This window comes from Atta cephalotes (genome assembly GCF_000143395.1).
Source record: "Atta cephalotes unplaced genomic scaffold scaffold00013, whole genome shotgun sequence".
Taxonomy (NCBI): Eukaryota; Metazoa; Arthropoda; class Insecta; order Hymenoptera; family Formicidae; genus Atta; species Atta cephalotes.
In genome coordinates, this window is record NW_012130077.1 from 2,982,059 (window position 1) to 3,001,306 (window position 19,248).

Consider the following 19,248-nt stretch of genomic DNA (forward strand, 5'->3'; position numbering starts at 1 on the left):
TTCATAACGTTCGAAAATAATTAATCGTGAATAGCGATTGCAATCGTAATTATATTGACTAAATCGCGTTTGTACTAACGAAAAATTGTTACGTACTTTTATTGTTTCCATTAAATTGAAAATAATGTGTAATAAATAATGGGTAATAAAATGATTGTTAAATGCGCAGTATTCGCAGACCGTTTTATTATTTTTCTATCAGTCCTATGACACATGTCAAAAATTTGTTTATGATTTATAATGGTAAATAATTACATTTGCGCCTTTTTCTTTTTTAATCGCTCCATTTATTAAATGTTATTAGTTGATACAGTATTTTTTACATATTTGACACATTTATCATACTAAATTATTTATTTATCAACATACGGATATGTATTTATTATAATCAGGAAGAATATTATTTTCAAGAAATATATATTTTTATTTTGATAAACAATTTAATAATTGTTAATATTTTTACATTAAGATACACGATGATTTTGTAGAAGTACATTAGCATCTTATAGATTACAAACCTATAGATTACAAACATACGCAGTATTGCAGTATATAATCTATATTGTAAAGTTCTATTATCCTTACGTCCCTGGACATGTGAACGTTAATGGCGATACACATTTTTCTGATGTTGGATTGAATATCAGCGTATTCGGGCACGAGAGATTATCCATTATGGTGTAATTGGTGCCGTTCCAGTAGCACAAATAATAACTCTTACAGTTTACATCTTGTATCGGGAATCTGCCGTATTTAACACAGAGTGGTGCTGAGGTGGTTGTCGATGGTGTCGTTGTCGATGATGTTGTTGTTTGTTGGCACGCAGTTGTGCTTTCAGACACGCATCTACCCTGAGTAGGATCGAATATGAAAGTACTGGCGCATGACAATAACACTTGATTGAAATTTACACCGTTATCCACACACATATAGTAATTTCTGCAAGTTCCATCGTTGATCTCGAAAAAACCTATCTCCGTGCAAGTAAGTACGATTTGATTTTCAGCGCTTTTGAAAGTAGTGTAAAGGCACAAAAGAACGATGATCGAGAAACGATTCATTGTTGCGTGCGAAGATTTGGCCGACGTGTGAATGTTGTATTTATTTATAGCAAAGAAATTTATGATTTGTGTCAATCATACATTCATTTATCAGGGATTTAGAACGTAAAGCAAGATAAAATAAAGACAGTTCTCTTGCCATGAATTCGCACATTTTCTGCCTCGGGATTTCTAATCCCTGATCTTAATTTTATCGATGATAATATTGTTGCGCAAATTTAATTTTTCAATTTCTATTTTTAAATATTTGTCAATTTTTGGATTCAAGGAGTTAATTTATCGATGCTATTAGGTATATTACGTAATTATCGAAAGTTAATGGGGATGCAAATTTAATTAAAATAATATATGCGTATTTCTTTGGACGTTTGAAGTCAAGACGGCATTTGTGCATCCCCGGCGATTCCTTCCAGGTGAAATGTCGGACGCGATTTAGAATGCGTGTTTTTTTAACGCGACGATCTTACGACGAGGAAATCGAGGGTGAAGTCTACGGAATACAAAATCGCCAGAAAGCGACGAGAAAGTTGCAACTGGATTTAATGTCCGCACGTAATATTCTGCTTGTTCGTGCATGCTGGTATTATGCATGCAATTATGCATGCACATCTTGTATCTATATATTGAAATAGATTTTGCAAGTTTTACTGATATTGAATACAAACAATTTATTTTCTATCTCGTCACCTTAGATTAAAATTTATTTCTTATTATGATAAAATTATGATAAAATGTTTATTTAAGCTTTTTATACATTAGATTTTATACATAGATTTTAATAAACTTTGATATACAATATTGTTATAATAATAGTAATAATTTAATAATTTGTAAGATGTAAGTTATATGAACATTATATTGAATAGAATAAAAAATATTATGTGAAACGAAGACTTCAGCTACATCACACAGGTGAATTAGAATTGCGTTAAAGATATTCCATTCAAGATATTTCATAAATTTTCTTTTGAAATTCCAGCCTGCGACCCTTGAGTTCAGGTATCTTTTCCCGATGTCCATTATATGTAGGATCAGAAACAAGACATTTTTTCGAATAAGATTTTCTTGAATAGATACGAAACCCCTCCGTCTAATCCATGCATTCAACTGCAGGCTCAAAGAGAGAGATCGGCTGAATATACACGGAGGAATCCTTGTTTTGAAGCGAGGGAAAGGTGCTATAGAAAGGAGAGAGAGGTGTCAGGAAAGAAGGAGAAGCGTAATTGTATATAAGTGACTTGGATTGAAGACGCTCCAATGGACTCTCTCTTTGACCCTGGTCAAGTGCGCATCTTTCTTCCCATCTCTTTCTTTTTTCCCATCCCCCTTCCCATGCATGATCGTGTTGTTTCGATCCTGCGTCCTTCCATTTCAACCTTCACCTTCACGCGGCGACGAAGAGAACAGTGTTCTTGCGCCCGTTTAATCGTATTACGCGCTGTGACGATGACACAAGGCTGAGAGCTAACAGGAATTTAATTTGCTCTAGAAAAAAAATTTAAGACGAGTGTGATATTGGTTTCGCGTGCATGTGACATGTTCCTGGCGGAGAGATCCTGACTGCAGGAGAGATGGATGCTCGAAGAGTGAGTAACATTGAAGAAAAGATCGAAAGAAGTCATCGAGTAATTATTGCCGTAAAAGAATTTTAGATCTTTTGAAATTCAAGATTGTGGAATTTGATTGATTGATGTTGCATGGAATCAAATGGTATCATAATCAGTTATCAAATTATTATTAAATTATTATTATCAATTATTTGTTTAAAATAATAAATAATAAATAAAAAAGTTTAATTGGATTAAAAATCAATCAAAAACAATAATAGATGACAAAACAAGCTAGAATTTAATGTAAAACGTTATACGTTTGATATATAAAAAGTGTTTAGTAGCAAAGCTAGTAATTTTTCTTTATAAATATTATACAGATATTAATTATAAAGTAATTATATAAAAACATAGAAACTTTTCGATGATGTATATTTTTGTATATATATTTAGATAGCACAGAAAGTTCAAAAAGAATTTAAAAAGAATTCAGTATGTTATCAATTTCTGAGCTCATTTTCAGATGCAATAAGAATTCTTTTCAAAACTTTTTAGAAAAAGAATTCAGAATTGATGACATATCACTGAATTCTTTTTGAACTGTTTGTGCTATATATCTGGGTATCTTTACTCAACACAATTTTATTATACTAATTTTATTATACTAATAAGATATCAACATCAACACAGAACAAATTCGTTATCAAAAAGCAATTCTTCATTATCTTCATCGCGTGCAATAATTTCCGGTTGAAAAAAATGGAAATCGCTGTTGTTGCGTTTAATCGTTCCAATGAATTTAATGATGGATCATTTTAATGCGCTATAATTCTCTTTACTCGCGGTATCGATAACGAGGCGAATCGTGTGAGTTGTGCGATTATGATGTACCGAGAAACGTCTGAGAGCCTTGACTACATAGAAAATATGTACACAGCTTTCGAGCAGTCTAATCTATATTACATAGATAATAATAAATGCGTGAGAGCTATTCGCATTAGTATCAAACATTGTTTTGCCAACAATTAAGAGACTTCGTAATTTGTACCTTTGTAACAAAATATGAAAAATAATAGATTACAAATTTCTTAAAAAAAAAAAAAAAGAAAAAGAATTATATATTCTTTCAAATATAGTTGCATTTCTCTTGTACAAAATTATTTTGTCGTTAGAAAGTTGTGCTGTGCGCATGTATATACATATTAATATTAATATTTTCTTATCATTTTATCAGTCTATTTTTGGCTATTATGTATTTTGTACTTTTATATCCTCAAAGTTAATTTATTGAAAATAGAAGGAAGCCTTTCCCTAATTAGTCAAAATTAATAGTTAAATTTTAGCTCCAAAATCATAATTTCTTTGAAAAATTGTTTTGGTTCATGTAAATCGTCTCACAGTCACGTTCTTTAATTAGCTAGGAGAGCAGGTTGGAACTGTATGTTAATAATGCACTACTCGCGTTGTATTTCAAGAGTCACGGTTGATTTATGCACATCGTGAATCGACGATAGCGCGCGTCAGGACGGCGAATAAATGACGAGGACGTAAGCCACTTTCGAGGAGGACGATCAGGCCGTTCGGTATATCGCCAGTCAAAGAGGGAAACTCTTTCGACCTAAATTTATCGCTTTCCGTTTGCACGTGTTTTACGTAGTCCCGATTTCCAAAAAGAATCGTAGTACAGAATCATAATATAGAAGCACAGATGTTTCTTAATTAATGCTCTTTTGTTACAATTACCAAGATTATTATACGAAGTATCTTGAAATTACAAAAGGAAGATGTTCTGCATCAGCTATGTCATTTAATTAGTGAAATTTAGTGTCGGCCTCTATTAACATAGAAATACTAATAATTTTTGAGTTGTTACTTTATTATTGAACTGCAAAGCACAAAAATGGATAGGAAAATAATTAATTTAAATAAAATAGATATTACTTTAATTAAAAAAAACATAAGAGGAATATTAAAATTTAATAAAGTTATTGTAAAAATAATAGGTCTTTCTCTCCCAACGGTTTTATTAAGGAAAAAGTTATCTTTATATTCTTTTCATTTTCTTATTAGAATATTTTTTACATTGTGTGATTTAAAATCTGAGTATATCAATATTTCATAGTATTGACATGATGATATTCTTCCAGTATTTCAATTTCAGATAAAATCTGTTCAAGTTTTATCTGTGCAAATATGTATAACTGATAACGGATAATGTATAAGAAATTCTTAGAAGAAACAGAAAAAGAAAAGTTACTTTCCATTTATAAGCTTTATCAGTTCAGCTTTAGAAAAATGTCAATACTTAAACGAATTTTAACGAGCGTACGATATCCATTATCCATACAAATATGAAGCTTTTCTACTCTGAAAACACTTCACACATACTGAAGTATGTGTCTGATATTTTATGTATCTAATGTTCTGATATTTTAGTATCTTGTTTGGACGGATATGCAAGGCGCTCCCATAGTTTGTCATATTCGAATAAAAAATAAAAATATCGAATACCAACGTAATTTATTATGTTGCAATATCACTTTATGGATAATTAATATAATAAATGGATAAGAACAGTGAAAGTTAGAAGTGCAAGTAAAGTTATTATAGAAGCATTAATTAATAGATTTGTTTGCATTAACAAAACAAAGATAGAACTCTTTCATTTGTTAAGAGTTTATTGATAAGTTGTCAATATATATAATAGTATAGCTAATATAATTGTGCTTCCTTTTCTTGCGAGATATTTTTAAATCTAATTATTATACATTTTGTAGAGGACTTTTACATATGTTTTCTTCCGCTTAATATATATTACCATGAATAACCTTTATATTTAGATTTAAAAATTTTTTAATCACGGAAGCTTGCTAAAAAAAATTGACAGCACTTCCTCTATTATTTTCTAAATGAGACGATAATTTGCGGTATAAGTTCCTTTTGCATTTCGAAATCGTGGATATCAAATTAAGCGTAATAAAATGTCAAGCATTATGATTTCCTACTTTAAGAAGTCCATATGAGGGAGCACAACAAATGCTTTACGTCGTATTTTCCTTATGTCGAACTGGAACAGCTCGCGATGTAAATACGACAGTTACAACTCTCTCTGTCTTGACGCTTCTGTAATTGTCTCTTGCACCGCTGAAGCACCGTTAGGGCTCGTCTTTTCTTGAGAAGATCGTCGTCATCTCCCGATTTTCACTCTACTATTCTCACGGGAATTTAGATCTGCCTTAGAAAGTGACAGGATAATACCACGCTCTTTTCATAAGTTTGCGCAGCGTATACGTATTTTTTTATTTGTTCTTTTATGTAATTATTAAATATATAATTTTGTTAATTAATTAATTAGCGCGTTTTTCTTTTGACAGCCTATTTTTGAAATTATTTTTTATTGTTAATTTAAAAAAATATTAATTTTTATTTATTTGTACTTTTTAAAATTTTTATTAAAATTGACATTTTTAAAATGCATTTCGTATACACTGAAGAAAAGATCGGAAAAAATTATTACATACATTGTATGCAAAGTGGTATAATTATGAGTTTTTATTTTGTGTAACCAAAGAGAGCAGAGCAGCAGCCTTTACTGAATAACATCGAAAGTTTCGCCAGTAAATATCGATCTCATTGATGGGTCTCGATTTCACAAAGATATCTACTAGAATTTCTCGTACATGATGATCGTTTCATTTCGGGCGATGTTATCCCATAATGAGAGCGCAGCCTCATTATCGGCAGTGGTTCGTCTCGATTAGCGCTGACATTTATTTTCTGACACACGTGCGCCCGTATGAGATACTCACACACTCGCGTATATACACACTGTCGAGATTACACGTGCACGACCTCGCACATTACATCTTCTCTCACTGTACATTTCAGTTCATCGTAATACCCACAGCCCACTTACCTACATTACTCGCTTTATGTGTGCGTGGATCTTCACATCTTTGCCGACTTTGTATGTGCACGATATATATGGGCGCAGTGGCGTAATCAATTTTAATAATTGAATGTTTTAATAATTAATTTCTGCGGCGTGGGATGTTCTTAATGAGAAAGCACGTGGATGACTTCCGTGCGGCTGCATCGCCGTTTTCGGGAAAACGATTATTAGAATTTGCGGTATCCGTCTTATTAGCAAATGTACTATTGTTATGCATCAATAATTTGTATAGCTTTTAGCGAACGCTCGTTTATCGAAACAAATGGTTATTATATTCGTTAGGAACAAATTGTCTCTTCGGAAATTAAAATAAATACTTACAAAATACAGATGTATAGAATACATTTATGTATTATATAATTATAGCTTAGCTTTGTGTATACATTTATTGCATTTCTATTATATTTATATTATATTGCATTTATATATATATTAGACTTATATTTATGTTATATTGCATCTTTTTTAACTTTGGTTTATAAGTTTTATCGATTCTGTTTACATTTGCTCGAATAGTTTGCTGACTGAAGAGAGAATTTATAATATAATTGCACATCATCAATTTTCAATATCGTAGTTACGCTAATGCATTCGTACATTCGTGTCCTCTCACCTTGGACTTCTGGGTCGAGACCTCAGCTAGATTGTGGTTGAAACTGATATATTTACCGTGCAATCAAATAGAATCATAATTTCCAGTCCAAACGTGACGGTTTAAATGTTTGAGGAAGAGAATCGATCAGTATGCTCGATATGATCGTCAGTCGTAGACCGTCGACCCGTGTGTGCCAAATCGCGATGCTCTCCAGATGTTCTGGACGATCTCTAACCGAGAAATCGAATCTATTCGCTTCTTAACTGATTTCGACCTGTTCTTCTATCCTTAATTCCATCCTTAACTTAAGTGCACGGAGTCTATTCTTCTCGATCCATGCTTGATTAATACTTGAGTATTCATAGCCTACTGACTTCTCATTAACATCTTAGGAAACAGCATCGTGCTACATCGTTTCATAGATGAGAATATAACATACGAAAGAATATATGCAGGAACAAGTAGGTTTATTTACGCGTTAAATTTTTGTAATATTATGTATACATGTACATATAATAATATGTATATATAATGTAAATGTAAAATAATATGTGATGTAAAATTTTGCGATTGGAATTCGCTGTTTAGTAAATTTTCGAAGTATAAATATAGAGGAAAATTTTCTAACTATTGCGTGAAGTATCTCCGTGGGATAAGCGTGACAATTTCGATTCGCGCGTTACAGTCAGTCATCAGGCGAGAAACTACCTTGTGTCGAACACCTGCGAGCCGTAAATGAAACCATGTACGCGACGCGATGCATCACGAATTGCGCGTGTTGCACATAGAGTGCAAGGTAGAGTGCGACCTGGTCGGAAGCAATTTGCATAACGTGCTCCCATGTGCGCGTAAAATCGTCGTAACGCGTTATTAGAGGTGCGTTTCTCGCGCATAATGTGCGCGAGCGCGCCGCCTCTTTTCTTCCGTTTCTTCACTTTCCTACACGGCTTCCGGTTCGTGGGACAAACACGGTCACCCGCCGTCTTACTCTCGTTCTCTCTCACGAGAGCGGCAATGTAGTTGCACGTACGCGAAGAACTAGCACGTGGAGAACTCTTTCTCCCTTGCATTCAATCGACGTGGGAGAATCTCAATCCTGCCGCGGGTGCTGCGAATCGCGACAATTCCCGGCCTTTCTTCAACATTTCCTTCATTTTCCTTGCCATCTTCCTAGTACCAAAAAAGTATCCTGCTTTCGAGGGAATAACTTCGCGGATTTTATGAAGATTCAATGGTGAGGATGCGTCCTGGAATATACGCCAAACATGAAACTTGAATGTACGTGGAATTTTATTGAATTATTAGGTGTGGGAAAAAGTTCGTGGCGTTTTTCCTGTTACATCTAACGGGAAAAACGCCACGAACTTTTTTCCATACCTAATATATTAATAACATAAAAATCTAGCTGCAAAAATTGCAAGAAATAAAATTAAAATCGCAATAAATATTGTACATGTATCATAAATCTTTATTGTGTTATTGATATATTCTTTGTTTTATATAATAATTATTATTACATTTGAATGTATTCATGGAAAATATTCATTGCAATGATTCGAATATTATATTGTAGAAATTATAACATCTCAAAATAAATGCGCCATAATAATTAAATAAGAAATTGATTAAGAAATGATGTAGAAATACAAAATACGTTAAAGTTTTAAAATTTGTCATTAAATAAATATAACTATTAGATAATCATTCTATATGAATAATTGAGTAATTCGATTGGAGTAATTCTACTGGAATTGAATTCGTGATCTTTTCTCGTGGCACAATCTTGATCTTATAGTAATATTGCATTCGGATATCTTATGACCTTTTGTTATCGATAATGATTAGTTAACTTAGAATTTCTTGAGAAAGATGATGTGAAGTTCTATGTCAGTTAAAGAGGTCGAAGAATCTTAGAATCTCAAATGACAATTGCGTGAGTTTCTACTCGGTTTGAAAGCCAATTTTGGAATTATAGGGATATATAAGGAGCGTCGTATAATTAGTTTAACAATTTGTTAAGCGAATATGGAACCTGAAGATTACGAACGTGACGGAAACATATGATTTGTGGCACTTGAAACACAAACCAATTGTTAGCCACTTTGCGACTGAATGATTTTTGCGGCGCGCTAATATTGTTCGTTCCTTACACGTGCGTAAATTGCAACCGGCGTATTAAAGCGGAGTAATCAGCTGAATTTAAGACTAAGGAGAGGAAAACCGAGTTCAACGAGAACTCCATTCTGGAATAACAAGGGAGAAGGCGTCTAGTTTCACGCACGGTATACATAATCCACGGTGGCGTAGAATGATTCTCATGGTGCGACCCAGTTCGCTTCTCCGCACGTTGTTGACTGTTGCGGAAAGTGTACATAATAATATAATGCGAACGAGATTTCGTTGGACAAATGATACCTAGCATATTGAGAAAGAGAAAAACAATTGCTAGCATACATTCATCTACTTTAATAAACATTTGTGTTTCTCATTTTTACTTAAGGCTATGCAGTGAAAATTTGAATTTGACGAATACTTTGTTAAATTATTTTAAAGCGAAGATTTTACTTCCGTATTATTATTTCTATTAATATTATTATTTCTTGATTATAATAAAATAATTTGATATAACAAAATTATTTTCAGTTAGTAACATTTTTATCTTAAACGCCTCTCATTATGAAAATAACACATTGATGTATGGCATACCCAATTCAATTCGATTATTTATAACTTTCATAAAAGCGAATATATTGTAAAAAATTTGTTTAATCAAAATGCCAGACATCAAGGAATATATGGTACCATGTCATAAGCAACAAAAAATATTGGAAAAGTCGAGTATGTTATACGAAAAGGCATTAATAACATTTTCTTACTAGCAATGGTTTCGTGTTGCAGATCTTGCTATTTTTACTGTTGATAATCTACATAATCAACGGGGCTTTTGCTAATCAGAATGCTTGGAGTAGACAGTATAATGTTCGACGCATTCGCAGAATCAACGAATATCTCGTTCCACCGCCTCCACCAAAATCTTATTCGGGCAGAATTCCAAGATTGGCGAATTATCAGCCAACCCCACAACCAGGATACTTCCAACAGCTGATGAATTTTTTGAATCCCTTCAGTTCTGATTCTTCATCACAACCACAACTGCCACCACCGCCGCCGCCACTACTGTCTCCGCAACCTGAAGTCGCAAAATTCGGTCAATCTTACAATGCTCCTCCCCCTGTGGATTATGAGAAACCACCTCTACCTCCGACCTCTTTCAATCATCTTCCTAATGATTATTCGGGATATCCTGCTCCAGTTCAAATCAAGAATTGCAGTTCTTGCAACAGAATCCCTTGGATGCCGATACAAGACACGCAACAAGGACATGACGGAAGCGCTTCGTATGCATCACCGCCACTTGAATCGTCAGGTGACAGATACCTGCCTACAAATCATGAAATACCTCATGACGCTTATCATGCTGCCTCGCAAGAAGTCCGAGCTCCGGACTTCTCTTTCGTGCCACCATTACCCAATATTGAACAAAACAGTCCTTTCGTTAACCCATTGTCAAACCCACATCTATTTCCTGGAGCAATGCCACCGCTCTTTAAAGCAGTCAATTTTAAACAACCTGTACAAGCCATTCCCCATGAAAACTCAGGACATCTTAATTCACCACCGTTATCAATTTCCAATAGTGCATCAACGATAGCAGGACCTACTTTTAATGATGGACATAATGAACAATATGTGTATCCAGGTCCTTTGATTCATTCAGGTGAAGGAGTTGTTTCACAAGAATTAGGATATACTAATCCTAGTATAAGCAACGAAAAATTCGAAAATGTTCAAAATGTTCAAAATCAAAATAATGTGGCACATGATTTGTCTTCCAGCGGCACTCAAGTGTCTCAAGGTCATACTTCGGGAGTATCTAATAATGAAGAACTTTATGAAGTAACGGGATTGAGTGGATCTGACGTGAGTCAAATTAATCAAAATTTTCCCAGCAGCTACGGAATTTCCAGTCTTGATCGGTTCCCAAACAACTACGAACACTCGTATAACGACCTGTCCTCTAGCGCTAACGTGGCTGAGGGTTCTAGCACACCTTTACACATAGACGAATCTTCCGGAAACGTTGGAGATACAATAAATTTTGAGGAGTCACCGTTGCTAGATTTCACGCAGAAGGATGAAAGTCGGACGCACTCGTCCTCGATACCGACGAACTCTAACGCATTCGCGGACTTTCAAAGTACTAAGATTACCGGGACAACTGTAGCACTTGGCGATGAGATTTTCGGAACACGTCAAGGCATCGCTTCAACGGAATCTTACCCTTCTACGGATTATATCGAGATAATTGATACCGTGGCAAAAGAATCTAAAATCAATAATAGCATAATTCAAGGTATGAAAAATATTCGAGAACAAGTTTTGCAATTTAATAAAGAAGAAGATCTATAGTCTATCAACTATTTTTTTACTTTAATAGATACAAACAGAAAACCATTTCGGAATCTGTTAAATAATGATGTAGCGGAAGAAACATTGAGTGATAACATTAGTGTTAATCTGGATGAAACATCTGGGCAGCAAGGCGCGACAAGGAATAGACAGGTGATAAGATCGTGTTTCTTGAAAATACATCTTCAAAGAGAAACTATCTTAATTTATCGTAAATTAGGTAACTGTAATTCTGTTATAAAAAAATTTTTAGATACAACTTATCATTCCCTATACGTCGCAATACACACCACTTCCATTCCATCCATCGCACGAAAGAAACACTGACATCAGTGAATCTAATCATGATAGTTACATCGGCGAAGAATCAAGAAATAGAATTGAAGTGATTAGTCCCCCGAATTCATCACAAATTTTTCAAAATTCTGTACCGAAGATATTTGACAATGTTAAAAAATCAATTGATGTTAAAATGAACAATTCCATAGATGTACGTAAACTGCAAAAGAATATTGACAATTGGACAATACAGGTATGTATTTTTAATAAATATATATTTACATAAATTAAAAAAGTTATGGCCGAACCTTTGAACAAACGATAGAATTGGTTATTATCAATGCCGAAAATGTCAATATATACATATGTGTGTGTGTGTGTGTGTGTGTGTGTGTATGTGTGTGTGTGTGTGTGCGCGCGCGCGCGTGCGTGCGAGCGTGCGCGCTGAATCTAATATATTTATAGTAAATATGATAACAATAATAATAATAATAATAATTATTACTTATATTTAATTTAGGAATATTCAAAGGCCACAACTGTTAGAACAATATCGCCTAATTCGTCGCAAACCATTAGTACAGTATCGCCTAAATCGAGCAATCCGTACCTTTTCCCTTCAAAAAAGATCCCTACCGAGTATTTCATGACTACTAAACCTGTTACTTATGTAGCTGATTCTCATAACGATAATAGTAATATTCTTACTTTGAGTGGATTCAGCTTCAGTGATGAAGACAATAAAGGATCGAGTAGCAATCCTGTGGAAAAATCGCGAGTATGAATAATTAATAAGAGTTTCAAAGACATATTAATATTATAAGAAATGCCTTATCTCTTTTTCATATTTTGCGTTTAAGGTTATACAAATTGAAAAGTCAACTGGAAGTTCTATTGATGCTTCCACCGCATCCGAGGATTTGTGGCAAGGCTTTCCCGTAGGAATTTCTTCAGTGAACAGAGAACGTGTTTATATAGTAACGCCTCAGCCAACTGTAACTACTCCTAGATTAAATCTCGAATACAGACAAGAGAAGGCATTGAAGGAAGCAGAAAGAAACAGGAAGGAATTGAAAAAAACTTTGCAAACAGATACAAAGATAACGCAAAAGACCGATACATTTGAGTCAATCGAAAAAGCCTATCAAGTGCTGCCTCAGGCTGTGAACAATTTAGCTGTGGCTTCCACAGGTCCAGAGAGTGTTCCTTTATGGGGTATCATGGAACACGAGGAGTTTGCGTCGCCTGTCTATAGTGAATACGATAACAATGATACTGAACCTCCTATACCGCATTCTAGATTTTCGAAGGCATGTATGATTATTGAGTTAATGTTTATAATTAAAATTTTTGAATAAATTTCTGTTTTAATTTACTTTTTATTTTATAAAATTATATCTTCTAATATTTTACAAGCTTTAGCAAGAAGTTTCTAATATGTTTTTAAAAATAATGAAATATAATATAATTCGCATACGTTATATACATTTTTAAAAAGTATTGACATATTTAATTTCTTCAATATTTAATAAATAAGCATGTAATATAAAAATTTTTATTAATAGAGAAGTTCAATTTAATATTGTTTCATTATTAAAAAGCATTCTAAAAGTAAAAATTTTTAAAATAATTTCTACAATTAGAATATTATACAAATATAATTTTGTTGCAAAAAATTTGTTGCAAAAACTTTAAAATAATGTTTAATGTTATTTTATTTTAATATTTTTGTAGGAGTCGCGTGCCAGTCGATGATATAGAAAATGCTCAAGACGATTATTTGTGCATGTGCAGACTATTTTGATAGTGTGTTTCCATGAACGATGTGAGCGATTGTAAATAGTTATGTTAAAATAGTAGTCCTTGACCTCATTCTCTCAGACGAACTTTTTAATTTAATGATATTTAATACAAACGGGTGAATGTTTTATTTCTATGTACATGCGTAAGTGATTATTGTGGCCAGTGCACCGGATAAATATATTTTATAGTCCGGACGTATGTATTTTTGTTAGTTTTATTATAAGTCTTTTTTATACTTATTTATATTTAATAATAAGATGGAAAACTATAAGAAATTATAAGAAAGACAACATGATATATATTTGCGTTATGTTGTGACTTGCAATTTACAAAATTGTCCATCATTGAAATTATTGTTAATAAACATTTTAAATATAAAATATGAATTTTATATACATAGATAAGTTTAATTGTAATAATTTCATTTATCTGAAAGAATTATGCAATTATTTTGCACTTTAATTGTGTTTAAACTAATATTTGAATAGTGAAATGACTTATTTTTGTAATTATATGTATATATGTTGTATATATTTATACATATATGAAGCACATATACATATATTATATTTTTTTACATTAAATTTTACATTAAATTTTTGTGTTAATCACTTTACTTTTTGAATATTTTGAAAATAATTTGCATGAAATTTCTTAATTTTAAAAGATTTGCATACATATAATTTTTTTTAAGTTTAAAAAAATTGACATTTGATTTTAATAAAAAGGCTTTTTTGTTGTAAAAAAAATTACTTTCCTTTAATGGAAAGAAGATGGTTGTTCATGATAGATTATATGTGTATTGATTGATTAATCAGGTCAATCCGAGCTACGTGAACTTAATTTTAAGAGATATCGATTCTCGGAGCATTTTTGTCAATTCTGTAAGTCAGATCTGAACCAAATCTAAGCTAGGAATTAATTTTAACGCGACATTAAAAACAATGAAAAATAATAAATATAAAAAATAAATAGCAAATAGTGAATAATGGATGATTTAATATTTCATACATTTAAAAACAATTAATATATTTTCTTGTCTAACAAATTAGGAACATACTTTTAACTTTTATCGTGTCATGTATTTTTCTATACAATATTATATTTTTGATTATTAATTAATATGTTAATACTTACGTGATGTGATGAACAATTTAAAGCGTTTTATTATTTCAATTTTAGAAAACTGCGGGTGTGGTTGTTTTAAAATCCTGTCGCGTTTGTATGTTATTTGAGCTCACCTTTTATGTATTTGCCAATCACATTCGATTACTTTCGCCAATTTCGTAAAGCTGGACGTTTGCCAAGAAGTGACACGACTATCTAATGAGTATTGTTGCATTTAAATATATTCGTACGTGATACGCTTATATGCATATCGCGTAAGTGAGTTCTTTTCAATTCAACTGAAATGGGACTTTGTGTCACGAATTCCTTGTCCTTTCATTTACAAGCCAAATCGTATGGAAAAGTAATTCAAGTATTTCATATATTTGTAAATACTTCACAATATTTTATATTGTTAAATCACTGTTATATTAAAAATAATATTATCTATTTTTCTATGCAATGGTTTGAAATAGAAAGTGATTTCGTTTCTTATCTTTTCTTTTTTTACAATAGTATTAAAAATATATTTAACAAAAATATTTAGTAAGTTTCTTAGTTTTCCTATATATTTAGATTTTTCTTAACAAAAAAGAAATAAAAATAAAAAAAAAAATTACTTCCATACTTCAAGTCATATAGGAAAATTAAGGAAAATTAAGTGATATCGTGCGTATATTATAACAATTCGATGCTACGAAAATGGTGTTATATTTAATGAGCAAGAACTTGATGCGAGAGAAAAATGAAACTAACAGAGTTGAATAAATTAACTTGCTTGATGCAACAATATCTACAATTCATTGACCTTCAAACTTCCTCTTCAGGAGAATCACACGTTGCTTGTCGCAGCGAAACGTGAGAACTCCCGTCGGAAGATAGTGGGAAAAGATGTACAAGGTCTACTGCTGTTATTTATCTTAAAGACTCCAATCGTGTCTGTAGAGGACTAACACTTTAATTAAATCCATTTCTATGGTAAATGGTATCGAACAAGGACACGACCTTAATTGCGACTATGCTGACAACATGCCGCTTAGAGAATACGCGGAAGAATTTTTAATTCCCTTTCATGATTTGTGAAATTGAAAATTACAGCGTATATAATTTTTCTCTCATATACAAAGTACAATATATTTAGGACACATATTATTTATTATAATTGCGTTTTTATCATAGAATTTATGTTCCGTTAAAAATGATTTATTTACAGTAATATAAATAATATAATTATATTCAATTTAATGTTAAGATGTTCCTGATAATTGGAATTTTTGCCAGTTGGATTTCTTTCGTATAAATATCTCCGCTGTCCACATAATTAATGTAATAGTGGTCACGCAGTTGAGTAAAATAATACAAATCGTGTAACTTCCAGTATTATCTCGTATTATACCTATGGCAAATAGACTCTTTGTTATTTAAATTTTCCAACTTTTGACAAATTATATTCAAATGGCTGTATTTAACCATTTTATATATAATATTATTCACGTACCAAGTATAGGACCAACACTCATGAGTATCATTCCGTTGGTCAGCATTTGAATTCCTGAGGCATTGGGTAACTTTTGAATGGGAACATAACTGGGTACAACTAAAGCCATGTATACCGACCGAATTCCTTTTGCTGCTCCCAAACCAATTGCGACGGCCACCATTGCGGAATTATTCGCAAATAGTAATGCTGCGGTAAACAATAATCAAAGATCAATCTATCGTTATATTAAAATTCTTGCTTTTCTTCTTTTGTCAAAATTCAATAAATTGAAGATAATCGGTATACATTACAGTATCTGCTAATTATCAGAAGAAGCAGGCTGAGCATGTACATCATCCTGGCTGACAGACGTAACCACTCGCCCAGATAAGGTGCTGCGCCTCTACTTATGAGATCTGCTATCGCGAGAATACTCATGATATTGGCAATTTTTGCTGTTGTTAAACCCATATCAGCGAGGATAAACGGTATTAACATAGAGAAGTTTATTTCCGCGAAAACTGCAATTGACATCCCTAACATGATGTTCACATAAATCGGATCGCGTAGAAGATCGAAGTCATAAAGATCAGCTATTCGTCGTAGAATTCGATGAATAAACGAACTGCTTTTACCACTGTAACGTGATTGTTATATCCAAAAATAGTATCTTATATATTTTATTAGTTTTCACTATATAATTATAATCATATTGTAATCATAGTAGAAGAAGATAGGTGGAATAACTTAAGGGATGTGCGACCAAAATTTAGGACCCAAATTTAATTGGCTAGCTGATTGCTCTAAATTGCCGTTATTTATTGCCGATTGCGAGTTGTCTTGCTTGTCTTCTTCTACCATATAAAATCACGTATTTCTATGCAGAATAATTTTACATCAATATTAATATTATTAACAAAATGAAAAAAAGAAATATATACGAAATATTATTTAATTTATCTTATATTTATCACTTACTGTCAGTATATTATAGATATATACTTTTATACTTACTAGTCGTTACTATTTTCTTTGTTTGAATATTTATTTGTCTGTTTTTCCAATAGTGAATCCTTTTCCTCAACGTTCTGACTTATATCATTATTTTTGATTACATTATTATTATCGGCATTATTATCGACAAAGGTTAATTTTTTCGTTAATAGAATAGGCTCGTCAAAAATTTTTATGCTGCTACCGAGATGAATACTATCTATACTTTTTGCTATAAAAATAGATACTATTTATTAAATATTATTCCCATATTATTTAATTACAAATCTGAATTTGTTTCTGATATCTATTGCGTAATTTGTAAAAATTAATCACAATACAATCTTTATTATTACATAATTACATGAATTCCATGAATATTTTGAATCCCTGTGATTATCGTGTAAATTCGTTCTTGATGTTCTATTAATAACTGACATTTCGATGTCATAATTGGAGTCATAAGATACTGAAATGTATAAGTTGTGTGCTTTTAGCGTCACTTTTGTTCTAATTACTTATCAACTAATTTACTTATTATTAATTGATAAGGCAATTAAGTCGTAAGTTTATACCTGTTCCATCTGTAGAAATCTGTCGGGGTAAGGGCGTATCGAATCCATAAATGCTTGCAACTTCGAGATCATGATTAATGCTAGATATTGTTGTTTTCCTTTTCCTCTGATAATTGTTTAACGTCGAAGAGTACATATTCGTTTCATCTTCTTCACAATGATTCGGTGTAATGTCTGCAATTCTGAATTGTTGGTAAAATCGTTAAGAAGTATATCAGGCATATATTTTTAATTAACAAATACCTTTTTTATCGTTACTAGCAGTCAAAATCTTTTTATTATTATTATCAGTCAAAATCTTGGGATTTTCAATGACTGTCTCTAAGCAGATGGGCACGTTTATCATGTGCCATTTAACAGGTTGTAATAGCATTGCGCCTATCATCGAATGAAAACTGTAAGCGCCAAGTATCAAAATGGTTCCCTATTTAATATTATATATGTTTTTTGCATTATATATATTTTTGTTTAATAAAATTTATAGTAATTTTTGTCTAATTTTTTTGTATAATTAGCAATTTATAAGCAGTTATAACTTTTGATAAGTTGAGAATTAAAGAATAGATTTTGCTGTAGTGAAATGTTTCTTTTCTTCAATCCTTGATTTATAAATGATATCACGGCTCGGCAATGCGTAGAGAGAAGATCATATAAGTTAGTTATAGATCGCAATCAATAATAGAAAATAAACAGACATCCATTGTCTGGCCGACATAGATAAGCAGTTACTATTGGTTTTTCCGATCAGTAATATTCATGGTAAGTTTCAGTTTCGTTCGGATGAGATGCCTCTTGAGATTTAAGTATTGTTATATAAATTATATTTTTTATTCAGCAGAGTTAATTCTTCACATTTCAATATTTTCATTTTATATAATCATTTCCTACGCATCAGGAATATTAAACTTTTACGATACCTGAACACCGTAAAATGAAAGTAAAAAGGATAATACTTGAGGCATAATAATTGGACCCAGCCCCATGATAGTTATACCCATGCCTATAGCTCGTCCTCGTTTCGTAGTAAAATAAGTATTGGTCGCCAAAGAGAATCCAGACAACGACATACCCATACCAATAGCTATATATAGACAAATTTGATAATTAATTTATAACAAGTACGCTCGTATTTAAGAAACTTGCAAAATGTGATGCGCAAAATGGATAAAATTATATTTTAATAATGATCATTTCTTGTTTAATTTATTTACATAATAATGACTATTTGTTTATAATTGTAGTAACGAAAATAATATTTTGTAATACTTAGAATTATATAAAAAATATAATATTGTCTGCCAATAATTGCTATAAAATATCATTATAATATATAATAAATATTATTTTATATATATATATATATATATATATATATATATATAT

The 19,248-nt window shown here is 31.8% G+C and overlaps 3 protein-coding genes across 3 annotated transcripts in view; 1 reads left to right on the plus strand and 2 right to left on the minus strand.

The window, feature by feature from the left end:
- Window positions 1-581: 581 nt before the first annotated feature.
- Window positions 582-1,061, minus strand: LOC105617692. Its single transcript, XM_012199248.1, has one exon. The coding sequence runs from the start codon at window positions 1,059-1,061 to the stop codon at window positions 582-584; it is 480 nt and encodes a 159-aa protein (XP_012054638.1).
- A 1,571-nt stretch (window positions 1,062-2,632) lies between these two features.
- Window positions 2,633-15,770, plus strand: LOC105617693. Its single transcript, XM_012199249.1, has 7 exons — window positions 2,633-2,647; window positions 10,057-11,572; window positions 11,657-11,809; window positions 11,886-12,160; window positions 12,428-12,685; window positions 12,768-13,217; window positions 15,645-15,770. The coding sequence occupies exons 1-7, from the start codon at window positions 2,633-2,635 to the stop codon at window positions 15,768-15,770; spliced, it is 2,793 nt and encodes a 930-aa protein (XP_012054639.1).
- A 294-nt stretch (window positions 15,771-16,064) lies between these two features.
- The window catches only part of LOC105617694, a 14,210-nt gene continuing 11,026 nt past the window's right edge, over window positions 16,065-19,248 (minus strand). Inside the window, exons 3-10 of the mRNA XM_012199250.1 lie at window positions 18,783-18,946; window positions 18,109-18,289; window positions 17,866-18,039; window positions 17,655-17,759; window positions 17,312-17,522; window positions 16,609-16,934; window positions 16,316-16,504; window positions 16,065-16,213 (exon numbers count right to left, since the gene is read on the minus strand). Of these exons, the coding sequence (XP_012054640.1) occupies window positions 16,065-16,213; window positions 16,316-16,504; window positions 16,609-16,934; window positions 17,312-17,522; window positions 17,655-17,759; window positions 17,866-18,039; window positions 18,109-18,289; window positions 18,783-18,946 (1,499 nt within the window). The remainder of the gene's footprint in view (window positions 16,214-16,315; window positions 16,505-16,608; window positions 16,935-17,311; window positions 17,523-17,654; window positions 17,760-17,865; window positions 18,040-18,108; window positions 18,290-18,782; window positions 18,947-19,248) is intronic.

Coding starts and splice junctions, on each gene's coding strand:
- LOC105617692 (XM_012199248.1), bottom strand. CDS start 1,061: ATGAATCGTTTCTCGATCATCGTTCTTTTGTGCCTTTACACTACTTTC.
- LOC105617693 (XM_012199249.1), top strand. Junction 11,573..11,656: donor CAATAATAGCATAATTCAAG/GTATGAAAAATA, acceptor TTACTTTAATAG/ATACAAACAGAAAACCATTT. Junction 12,161..12,427: donor TTGACAATTGGACAATACAG/GTATGTATTTTT, acceptor TATTTAATTTAG/GAATATTCAAAGGCCACAAC.